This window comes from Notolepis coatsorum (genome assembly GCF_963971535.1).
Source record: "Notolepis coatsorum genome assembly, chromosome: 8".
Lineage (NCBI taxonomy): Eukaryota > Metazoa > Chordata > Actinopteri > Aulopiformes > Paralepididae > Notolepis > Notolepis coatsorum.
Window position 1 is genome coordinate 86923165 of NC_140172.1, and position 12581 is coordinate 86935745.

A 12581-nucleotide genomic window follows, 5' to 3' on the forward strand; every position below is an offset into this window, starting at 1 on the left:
TATGAGCAAATTGACTGTGTGTGTGTCTACTTTGGAGATAAAGATATTTACCTCCAGTACAACACAGCCAGGGCCAGACCTAGCACATTTGGCACCCTAGGCAAGCTTCACCACTGCTTGTGGTATAACTATAGTTATACAGTACTGCACCTTTATTTATTACAAACAAGAACAAGAGCTAATAATAAATGTAAAGTGCACACTAAAGAATACAATTTTTAAACTTAACTAACAAACAATAATAATAATAATAATAATAATAATAATAATAATAATAATAATAATAATAATAATAATAATAATAATAATAATAATAATAATAATAATAATAATAATAATAATAATAATAATAATAGTAATAGTAATAGTAATAATAATAATAATAATAGTATTATTATTATTATTATTATTATTATTATTATTAATAATAATAATAATAATAATAATAATAATAATAATAATAATAATAATAATAATAATAATAATAATAATAATAATAATAATAATAATAATAATAATAATAATAATAATAATAACAGACAATAAAATAATGTGCACATTTGCTTTCAAAGAAAATGAAGAAGAAATGTAAAGTGCACACTAAATAATTAAAACAAACAACTTAGCTAACAAACAAAAAACTAACTGGGGGCAGTTTTTGGCTCTAGGCAACCGCCTACTGTATGTTGCCTATAGGAAGCTCCGCCCCTGAACACAGCCTTGCTCCATTGAGTTCATATATTGTATTATTTTGAGTTAATATGATGCGTTTGTACTTTGGCGACATGTATCTCCAATACAACACAGATGAATACATTGTTGTGAGTTAATAGTGTATATATTGTGTCTCTACTTTGGAGATAAAGATATCTTCATGACTGGACAACAGAAGAAATATTACAATGCCATGAAGAAACTGGGCTCCAAGAAACCCATCCCTCGACCACTGGTAGGTTAAATGTCCAACCAGCTAACTACTAACCAAGAGATTAACCAGCTAACTACTAACAACTAACCAACAGGTTCTGTATCGTTAGTGGCTTAGCTTGGCATCACTACTGCACTATCTCGCGTACGTGCACGCGTACTGAATAAACCACAAATGTACCTCTAATACCAGTATTAGTCTGACCACACCCCTCATCAGCTTACCTTCATAAGCAGGTGTGTGGTCACCTGCTCTCCTCCTTCTCGCTTTCACCACAAGGAAGAGGTGCCTCGGTAGATCCCCACACTTGACACCATGATGGAAGAAATTGGATTAGGAACAGCTTGGGAAACAAGGATACGTTGACATCATATCTTTATTTTCTCTCTCACTATTTTTCGAGAAAATACGGCGATATTGTCTTCGTACTGGAGTGTCTAGAAGATGATGATCATTCTAAAAACCCTCCACCGGTTTTCGTATTGGGAGCACGCCGCTGCATGCTTCTCAACTGCAGTTCCTTGCTGTGTTTGTTGGGGTGAAACCTGTCAGGCCACAGCTGAACTGTCGGACATGCCGCTGTTGTGAGAAGCGGTGCGTTCCAGGTTGGGTGAGTAGTGTTTGCTGGCGGGCTCCACTTGTCTGTTAGTGCTATGGGGGCTACTTGACAAAGTTTATGGAAACCGGCCCCAGGCTAGGGTCCTTTGTTTAGCCACCTAGGCGACAGAAGACCTTGGTCTGAAGACCATTATAGTTTTAACTATAGTGGGCCGCGACCATTGACACTGGTGATCCCTGTGTGTTCTGGACGAGTGGATTCTCTCTGTCACCGTGTTAAGGCCCCATCTTTCATATCCAAATGAGAGTATTCCTTCACGAGGGGATATGTGCATGTAATGTGCGATAGCGGCAGATTCATGTTTAAAGTCAGCTACACAGGCCAGTTGGTACTGTGCTGATTTCCGTCGGACGTGGTAATGTCACCGTTGTGAAGCGGTGTTGACGTCTTGTTTTCTCTTTTCTCTTAAAAAGTGAGGAGGTTCAGAACGGCGGCCTGTCTGGGTGAGTGTTATGTCATTGTTTACATGTTCATAGCTTACGGTTAGATGGCTGGCGCGGGGTAGCTTAGCTTCTCGCGCGCCGCCGGGAGCTCGCTTCTGATCGCCGTTGGCTTGATGCTATTCTGTTGAACGTGCTTTGATTTTAACATGTTTTACACTCTTGACCGCGACGTCATCCTTGACAGGGGATGTTTCGTCGACCCTGCCCTGGGCCTGGACGGGGATTGCGTCAACAAAAAGGACTGTAGCGACTGGTTGGAGCGGCGACGCTGCCCGGATCGAACAACACAGGACGGCTGTGTTCTACGGTGTCTTGTGACTGCACTTCGCTGATCTGCGTTCCGGGTAGGTACGGGGTTGACCAGACCTCATAACACGTCTTCTGGTTTTACTTTGCTAGATGTATTGTGAATAACGGTGTTTTTTCCCAAAACGTGTGTTGTTGCAAATACATTTAGGATACGTTGCGGGTTATGTGTGGGCTGTTTTGTCACTGGCAGTTAGCTTCTCCGTGCAGATTGTGATGTATTGATCTGGTTGTTGTGTGAGAAACATCATGGTGTTTATGTGTACCGTGTACTCACTACTAAGGCAACTAACCTATGAAGCTATGCTTGGTGACAAGTGAGTAAAAGAATGTTCTTTCTCAGACTGTAATGACAATGAACAGTGTGTTCACACATTAACAGGTTTTCCTGTTTTAACTGGCCGTATTGAGGGTAAAATAGGAGGATTGTGTTTTTCCCCCCCGGTTCCCTGGGGACTTTATCACCTCCTATCAGACATGTTGTGCATTAATTGTGTCTTTTGTGTGGTAGGGATACGATGTAACTCTTAGCTTGATTGCTGAGGTTGTGCTAAATCTGCTGGAGAAACTTATTTCCTAAAGGGAAATTGGTTTGGTTGCTGTCATGTGTGCTTAGCAAGGCCTGTGGTCGATACTAATCAAGAATGATGTATTCTCTCATTGTGAAAAAAACGGCGTTCCTCTGTTGAGTGTTTTTGCCATTTTTTGTAGGTGATGATGGGTTGTGTGTGTCATGTGACCTACAACTGGGTTGTACTGGCCACAGAAGCACATGTGTATGTTGGACCGGGGTTCTTAGAGCCCTCTCTATTCTGTGTTTTTCCTTAGTAAAAATCAGATAGCAGGTTAGCTCATGCGCTGTGTGGAGCTGTGAAACGCTTCATAGAGCTGACTATGACTGTGTCATATTCTCTTTTTGTCGTTACGTCGTATCATGGGTGTGGGGTCGTAAAGGGGTGAACTGGTAACCTTTCCTCTCCCCATTGTTCTGTCGGTCAGGGGTACACCCCCTGTCCTTCAAGGTTCCCGTCACGTGGCGGTTCGGCACGTTACGGGGGGGGGGGGGGGGGGGGGGGGGGGGGGGAGTTCCTGGTCCCACGGCCTGGTATATTGGGCGTGTGCACCGCAGGAATTCCCCCGCCATAGAGTACGTCACCGTGCGCGTCTCTGTTGGTAGGACTTCCGTGTGCTGTTCAGGTCCATGTGATGGATCTGTTTTCAGGGGGGGTGGTCAGGGCTCCTCCTCACCAAGCGCCTATTCAGGCCTTCTGTGAGTTCGGACTCCTTCTTCCATGTGAGGAAGCCTCCATCAGAGTACAGAGCCTTCCTCCTCAGATTGTCAAAGTGAGTGGACCCTCTAGAAGGGTCCTTTTCTATTGTATGTATATTCGATTCAATTCGTTTATTGAGTGTGTATGGGTTCAGTGCCTCTTCCCCGGAGGCCCTAAAACCAGTTTTTTACATGGCTCAAGGTGCAATATATTCTTTTCAATCTGTACAGCTCGCGTGGGAAGTCTCTCTGGGGATCCCCGTCTCTTTCCTATGGGAGGGTGGTGGGATGTAAAAATGTGACCATTTTTTACCCCGGCTGTGTAGACTGGGATACATGCTGTTGATGCTTCCTTCTTTCTATTCCAGAAGTGTTGGAGTTAGGGAGTGTCACACCCCTCTTGTCGTTCCCCTGGGCGCCTTGGGGATTCAATGACAGGTCTAAGTAGCCTGTTCATTGATGGGGGTGTGTCCCGACGCACGTATAGTGCTAGCTCGCTGTAAACAGGCGATTGACTGGCACGCCTTGGTTGCTTGTGGTTGAAACAGCGTTTTTATAAAGCAACTGAGATGGGGGTTTTTCCTCTTCCGACGACCACATCCCATGACCTGGGTGGGTTGTCGACGGATTCTCGTTCATGTCTGGGGGATGATGACGGGATGGATCTGAACATATGTAGTGGGGTCTCACGCCCTTGGGGTGGGCCACCAGGCGCGGTTCGTCCGAACGTCTGGGTGGCGCCTTCTTTTCATGTTAAGATCAACACGCATATCTGCCCTTCTCCTGGAGTAGGCATGTCGGCGTGGTTAGGGCACGGGACTGGTTCTGGTCACGCTGGTCCAGATCAGTTGAACCCGTTGTCCGCCGGGGATGCAGATCTGCTGTTCTGGTACCCTGAGGGACTTGGGCTTTTTTCAGGGGGAAAAATGCCAGGTCGGTCTGGGTGTCACAGGGTTAAGCGCTATGGAGACCCTGGTTGGGTATGTTTTTACTCAGCACTGTCGTCATGGCTTACAGCCATGCCATTCTGTACGCGCTCGATCTCGTCGGATCTCGGCCGCTACACAGGTTGGTCCTGGTTAGTACTTGGTTGGGAGACCGCCGGGGAATACCAGGTACGGTGTGCTTAGGGGCTGGTTCTCCATTGTTTTTCGCTCCTCTCTCACGCATGGCGAAGAGGGGCCTGTGGGGGTGGTTTTTTGACCTCCTCTGGTGACCCTGTGCTTCCCGTACCGCCAGGCCCGGTCCGAAGTGATGTTTGCGACCCGTAGGCCTGGGTTAACCCTTTTTGGAAACTGAAACACTTGTACTGCGGTATAGCCGGTGTATACCCGCAGGTGTGTTTTGGAGTTTTTTCTTGAGGGGTTATAGGAACAACCACCGCATTGGGTAACACCGAGGTGGTTGATTCCCTGGTGTGTTGGAGCAGTGTCAACTCCCGGGTTCACCGTTTGAGGGTGCCCCTGCACGTTCATGACGTCTGCCAATCGTGTCAGCCTTCTCTGCCTCGACCCCTCTGGGTGGGGGTTGTTAAATGGAGGCTTGGTCATGCAACACCGCCAGCTTACGCTCCTTCCGCCGGGGCGGCTGTGTTCAGCTGTCCCCTCTGGCGCCTGTCTCGTCCGCAGTCTCCAGGCTAGGGTTAACAGCCTGTTGCCTGGTTTTTCCCCGGTGCGCTGCCTGCTTCCGTTGGTTAACCTTTTTTGTGTGCTTACGGCCATGCTGACTGCCTGTTCTGCAGGGTCAGTGTGCCAGGCGGTGTACTATTGGGGGGACGGGGCCCGCTCGGCTTACGGCCATACCGACCTGAACACGCCCGATCTCGTCCGATCTCGGAAGCTAAGCAGGTTCTGGCCTGGTTAGTACTTGGATGGGATTCCGCCTGGGAATACCAGGTGCAGTAACTGAGGGGCCTTTGTCCGAATACGCTGGCGATGTGGGGGGCGGGGCACTGCGTGCCCACCTGGTGGGGTCTTGATGCTGGCATCATGGACTTCTCCGGGCCCCCATTCCAGGGAGTCCAGTCCTTTTGGTGGGTCTGGGTCTTCCTTCGCGCTCCGCTGCTACGGCCTTGCCACGGGGTTGGGTTTGCCCTTGGCCCCGTGATTCTGGGGGCAGTAACGAGGTTGTTCCTCCGTTCGTTCCCGGGTGGCATGCGGGTTGTGCGTGTGTGTAGTCGTGGGGTCAAGCCACGGTCTGCTCACCCTGTGCGTTAAGTTGCTTGAGTGCCTCTTCGCACGGTCGGGTCCGTCGCCTTCCCGTGAAGCCTCTAATAGGGGGGATACCCTCCATTAGGGGGGGTCGGGGGGGCTCGGCCCTCCCTGTTCTGATGGTTTTGGGGGGCTGTCAGCGGGGTGTATTTGTCAGCCAAGTGGCTCCGCTTGGCCTCCCTTGTGCAGTAGTGATGCCAAGCTAAGCCACTAACGATACAGAACGATAGGTTATGACTATAACCAAGTTCTGTTAGTTAGGGGCGATGCTTGGCATCAGACGGCCGCTGCAGCCCTTGTCCTCACCTTGTGGTGAAAGCTTGGGAAGGAGGAGAGCAGGTGACCACACACCTGCTTATGAAGGTAAGCTGATGAGGGGTGTGGTCAGACTAATACTGGTATTAGAGGTACATTTGTGGTTTATTCAGTACGCGTGCACGTACGCGAGATAGTGCAGTAGTGATGCCAAGCATCGCCCCTAACTAACAGAACTTGGTTATAGTCATAACCTATCGTTAACCATCAAAATACTAACCAACAGATTAACCAGCGAACTACTAACCAACAGATTAACCAGTTAACTCTACTAACAACAAACCAACAGATTAACCAACTACTAACCAATACATTAACCAGCTAACTACTAACAACTAACCAACAGAGTAACCAGATAACTACTAACCAATACATTAACCAGCCAACTACTAACAATCTAAGAGAAGAACAGACACAAACTTATTTATTAAATACCTGACTGATGTGCTAACTAACTGACTGACTGATTAATTGAATAACCGGAAAAGCAGAATATGTGCTAGATTAATTAGTGTGATGAAGGTGCTCTTTGGTAGTTAATACTGAAGTAAAAAATATTTGTATGCCGCTACACCTGGTTGTAGCCATGCTCTGTTTCAACATGCTACACCAGCTGTTTCAACATGCTACATGCTACACCAGCTGTTTCAACATGCTACATCAGCTGTTTCAACATGCTACATGCTACATAAACTGTTTCAACATGCTACACCAGCTGTTACAACATGCTACACCAGCTGTTTCAACATATGCTACACCAGCTGTTTCAACATGCTACATGCTACACCAGCTGTTTCAACGTGCTACATCAGCTGTTTCAACATGCTACATCAGCTGTTACAACATGCTACACCAGCTGTTTCAACATGCTACACCAGCTGTTTCAACATGCTACACCAGCTGTTTCAACATGTACATTAATTGTCTATATTCTTAAGAATTTCACTATGAAATAGCATCTCAACAAAGACAGACTGACAGAAGAGTGCCTTGGACCTTTTTTCTTTTTTGAATGATTGACTGACTAATGACTAATTGATTAACCAACTGAATGATTGGCTGACCTTGTGGTGTGATGATCATTCAACTAAGGCTGAGACAATATGCCATTTGGAAGAATCGATAAATCGGGACAGAATTATCTATGTAGATATTTTTATTATTCGTTTTTTTTCATTTAAACAACACATTTATGTTTATTTTACAGCAATTCTTTGTCGTTGCCGCCATCTTTAGTGTTACAGATTTCCCCATTCAAAACGACCACAGTGATCCTTCTCATTTTATAGTCGGTGGTCTCTGGATGTGATGGAGGAGTGCACTGCATATTGAATACACAGTGCAAAGTTGCAATTCAACTGCATTTACATGAAATGGGGATGTTTTAACTAAAACATGCCACAAGACCTAGTATTTTAGTATAGTATAAAGTTTTTTTTTAAATTATTAAGATTTTTTTTTAACACATGCAAACAAATCTATAAGTGATGCCACTTATCGATTTCACGCAGTTGTTGTTGATTTCACGCAGATAAGTGGTCTCAGCCTTACCTTCAACACTGATAGAACAGAACACATACTGTATGTCTGCTCTGTACTTCTACCAACAGAACCGGTTCCAGTGCCTGCTGTTTGACCTGGTGACCACGCAGATGTTTGAGATCTTCATGATGGTTGTGATCTGTCTGAACATGGTGGCCCTGATGGTGGAGACGGACGAGCAGAGTGCGGATAAGGAAGAGGTCCTCTTCTGGATCCACTTGGTCTTCATCTGCATCTTCATCGCGGAGTTCTTCCTGAAGATAATTGCTTTCAGACAGCACTACTTCACTGTGGCACTGAATGTTCTTGACTTTGTTCTGGTCATACTGTCTATCGTAGGTGGGTTGTTGTTCTTTTCATAGCATTAGCAGCAGTGTTATGACAATTACTATTATTATGATTATTATGATTATGATTATGATTATGATTATGATTATGATTATGATTATGATGATTATTATGATGATTATTATTATTATTATTATTATTATATTATTATTATTATTATTATTATTATTATTAATTATTATTATTATTATTATTATTATTATTATTATTATTATTATTATTATTATTATTATTATTATTATTATTATTATTATTATTATTATTATTATCATTATTATTATTATAAGTATGTCCCGGCAGGAGGAAAGAGCAACTCAAACGTTTTCCAAAGTGAATAATATTTATTCAATAAAAGGGGTATGGAAGCCATAAACAAACAAAGGGGAATAAGGGAAGGGGGAACAAACCAGGAATACAAAACAAGACAAACAAAACAAGGCAAGGGATAAACACTAAAACAGTAACTCCACTCAATAGGGAAAAACAAGGGGAAACTAACCAAGCACAGGTAATACAAGTCAAGTCAAGTCAGTTTTATTTGTATAGCACATTTCCAGGCAGCGGCAGCTGACACCAAAGTGCTTCACAAGCAAGTTGATAAAAACAAATTAGTGTGAGGCAAGGTATCAAATTAAAAGAAAGAAAAAAAACATAGCAAAGCAATGAAAGCAACAAAAACAAACAGTATGGTGCAAGATATAGGATTAAAAACATAATAAAGCAATGAAAGTAATAAAAACTGGTAGGACACAGTAAAACAAAGAGGATAGAAGGGCCAGGGGTCTAGTGGTGGTTAAGTAGGGGGGAAGGCCAAGGAGAACAGGTAGGTTTTCAAGAGTGATTTAAAAGCCTGTACGGTCTGGGCAGTCCGTACGCTGAGGGGGAGGCTGTTCCACAGTCTAGGCGCTGCGGTGGAGAAAGCTCTGTCTCCCCTAGTTTTGAGCCTGGTTCTGGGTACCACCAATAGCATCTGGTAAGCTGATATGAGGGATCGGTAGGGGGTGTGGCGGTGCAGGAGCTCGGACAGATAGGAGGGAGCCGTGCCATTTAATGATTTAAAAACATTTAGTGCTAATTTAAAATCGATCCTGAAGCTAATAGGCAGCCAGTGGAGCGAGGCCAAAACTGGGCTGATGTGTTCGTATTTTCTTGTTTTGGTGAGGAGGCGCGCGGCTGCGTTCTGCACCAGTTGTAAGCCTAAGTGTCACAGGACACAACCAAACGTACGTGGTAAGCAAACCAACAAAGCACAATAAGGCTACTAAGCAAAAGGGTGAACCAACAGTTCACACAGTCCCATGATAGTGGCAAAATGCCCAGAATGATTGCGGGATCTCAGGTTTTATCCACCCGCACCTTGTTGAGTAATGGGCCTCAGCTGGGGCCAATCACCAGGCACTGGAGACTCTACAGGAAGGGGCGGACCTTAGCTGGAGCCAATCACCAGGCACTGGAGACTCTACAGGAAGGGGCGGGCACGCCGGGCAGTACCTGAGAAAGGGACATAGTAATTCAAGTTACCACAGGTGAACACAGGTGAATAATATAAATACAAAATGACTTACCTAACCTGTTGTTTCACATGGTATTATAAATAAAACTACTGTAATAATGTAACAAAGTAATAGTAGTGGCTGTACACTGTTAATTTGTTATTGTGATTTATCAGACATCTCTGGTCCATGTGGTGACTTCTTATTGTTATTATCAATATTATTATCATTATTATTATTATTATTAATAATATAAGTAATAGTGGTAGTAGTACTTCAACTTCAACTTCAAATTACTTTATTTTCCTTTCGGAACTTTATTTGTGCAGTGGTTAAAAGACAAACATACAATCACAATACATAGACACTCACCACTATAAAAAACACCAACTGCATTAAAACTACAGTACTTAAAGCATGATATATTAAAATTTGTCTTATTGTTATTATCAATATTATTAGGGTTTCAAGCACGAAGTGCAGACACCCTATTGTTCTTCGACCGATTTGTTATTCTTAATCTTCTCCTTCAGAAATGGGTTTGCAAATTCCTGTGAGATGGTAAATGGTAGCAACATGAAATTTGACCCATATATTGGACGTTGTGTGTAAATGCTCTCCAAGAAATATGACACCAATTGGCGTAATGGGGGTGTTAACAGAACTCAACTTAGGGCGACAATAATGTGGTCAAGAGGCATGGTTTCTATCTTGTGCCTGAACTGGCGTGGCTTCTTTTATTCACATGTAAGCAGCAGTAGTACAACTCTTCTCTCTCTGAGAGACATTGGGGGAGAGAACGAAAGGGGTGGATACCTTTCCTTTTATAGTTGCCATAAGGTAGGGTACCTGGGTGGCTCCGCCTAGAGCGCCCTCTGGTGGGAGCAGATATATATATACAACTAGACCATCACTGGTGGAGACAATCACATATGCAGGTAAACAGTTACCAGTGTAAACAGTCATATTGCACAGTTAGACAGTTACTAACAATCCTATACAGAGCCTCTGATCTCAACAGGGGGCACTATAATTGAAGATTATATAATCATTACTTTGCAAGGTCAAACACCTACGCCATGAGTCTGATTTACACAACATTTGGTACAGACATCCACCTATCTGCCCTCTCCAAATGTGCCTCAAGGACCCATTTTATGTAAAACAGATTTGAGATCTATACCTATAACATAAGTCAAATTACTACCAAATGTCCTGTGGATCATTACTGGATCAAGCATATCAACAGTTGCATAAGGCTTGTTTATACCTTATTTAGTTTTGAAGATATTAATCAATGAACTTCAAGAAGGCGTGGCTAAGCACATAAATAGATGCAAATCAACAACTGTTTAGCCAATCATCACCGAATTTGCAGGGTATGTCCAGATAGCTACCCAGAACATACCCTGAACATGTCATTCAAATTGATCACTAGGGATGCTACACATGCAAGTTCAAGTTCAAGTTTCCTTTATTGCCACGCAACCAGGTTGGTGGTATTCTTGTTCGGTACAGGCCAGGATGGATACATAATACAGTACAACATGACACAATAAATACATAAATACAGCACAGCACAACATAGCACAACATAAACACATAAACACACAGAGAATCAAGTCCATCGGTCAGGAGCTTGGTTAGTGTGGGGGCGGAAGGGGGAGCGGGGGGCCAAGGGAGTCCAGGGTCCGAATGGCGGTGGGGAAGAAGCTGTCTTTGAAGCGGGTGGTTTTGGAAAGGATGGACTTAAAGCGCCTACCTGAGGGCAGGGGCTGAAACAGGGGGTGTGCTGGGTGTGAGGGGTCCTTAGCTATTTTTCTGGCACGGGTGGTTGTGCGGGAGGTGAAGATGGAGTCCAGGGAGGGAAGGTCACATCCTGTGATTTTGGAGGCCTTGTTGATGATGCGCTGGAGTTTTTGTATGGATAGTTTTTGTGCGGAACCGTACCAGACTGTGATTGAAGAGGTGAGTATGCTTTGTATAATGGCGGTGTAGAATTGGACCAGCAGGTGGCGTTTGACCCTGTACTTCCTCAGTTGCCTGAGGAAGTACAGGCGCTGCTGGGCCTTTTTTGTAATGTAGGTGATGTTGGTGTCCCATTTTAGGTTATTGTTGATGTGGGTGCCTAGGAATTTGAGTGAGTCCGTCAGAGTTATGGATTGGTCAGTGAGAGTGGGAGTTTGTGTGTTTTGTTGGTAGATCTGAAGTCGGTGGCTATTTCTGTAGTTTTGGAGGTGTTGAGCAGGAGGTTGTTGATGGAGCACCATCTCGCTGCTCTGTCCACCTCTTGCCCATATTTAAATATTTTTACTGAGCTGTCCAGGGAGATGAGTTGGTTGGTGTAGATGGAGAAGAGCCAGGGGGAAAGGACGCAGCCCTGTGGGGCACCAGTGCTGAGTGTCAGGGAGTGGGATGTGAGGTTGTTCACCTTGACTTTTTGGGTTCTCTTGTTGAGGAAGTCAAGGATCCAGTAGTTCATGGCCGGGTTGATGTTCATGTCCTGAAGTTTGGAAAATAGTTTGTTGGGGGAGATGTTGTTGAAGGCTGAGCTAAAATCGATAAACAGGATGCTTGCGTATGTGTTGGGGGATTCTAGGTGTAGGAGTGTGTGGTGGAGTACTAGACTAATGGCGTCCTCTACTGACCTGTTGGCACGGTAGGCGAATTGGTATGGATCTAGTTGAGGTGATGACAGTTTTTAGGTAGTCTAGGACCAGGTGCTCAAATGATTTCATTGCTGTAGATGTGAGTGCTATGGGTCTGTAGTCGTTGAGGCAGGTTATTTGAGGATTTTGGGACTGGGATGATGGTTGACTTTGGTTGACTTTGCACAAAATATATGTGGCATAACACAAATCACCAACATTTAAATGTTGTCCAAACATTACAAATCTCGCACGCCATGTTTCATAATACTGCTGAACCACGTGTGAACTTATTTAGCAATTTTATTATCCAAATTGGCTTGAAACCTGGTAATCACCACTTGCGGCTATATTTATTATTATTATTATTATTATTATTATTATTATTATTATTATTATTATTATTATTATTATTATTATTATTATTATTATTATTATTATAATTATAATTATAATTAT

General features: G+C 43.9%; 1 protein-coding gene across 1 annotated transcript in view; it reads left to right on the plus strand.

Annotated features, from left to right (window-relative positions):
- Positions 1–862: 862 nt before the first annotated feature.
- Positions 863–12581, plus strand: part of LOC311233663 (sodium channel protein type 4 subunit alpha B-like) — a 33946-nt gene continuing 22227 nt past the window's right edge. The window contains exons 1-2 of the mRNA XM_084320645.1: positions 863–949; positions 7702–7972. Of these exons, the coding sequence (XP_084176771.1) occupies positions 875–949; positions 7702–7972 (346 nt within the window). The 5' untranslated portion in view covers positions 863–874. The remainder of the gene's footprint in view (positions 950–7701; positions 7973–12581) is intronic.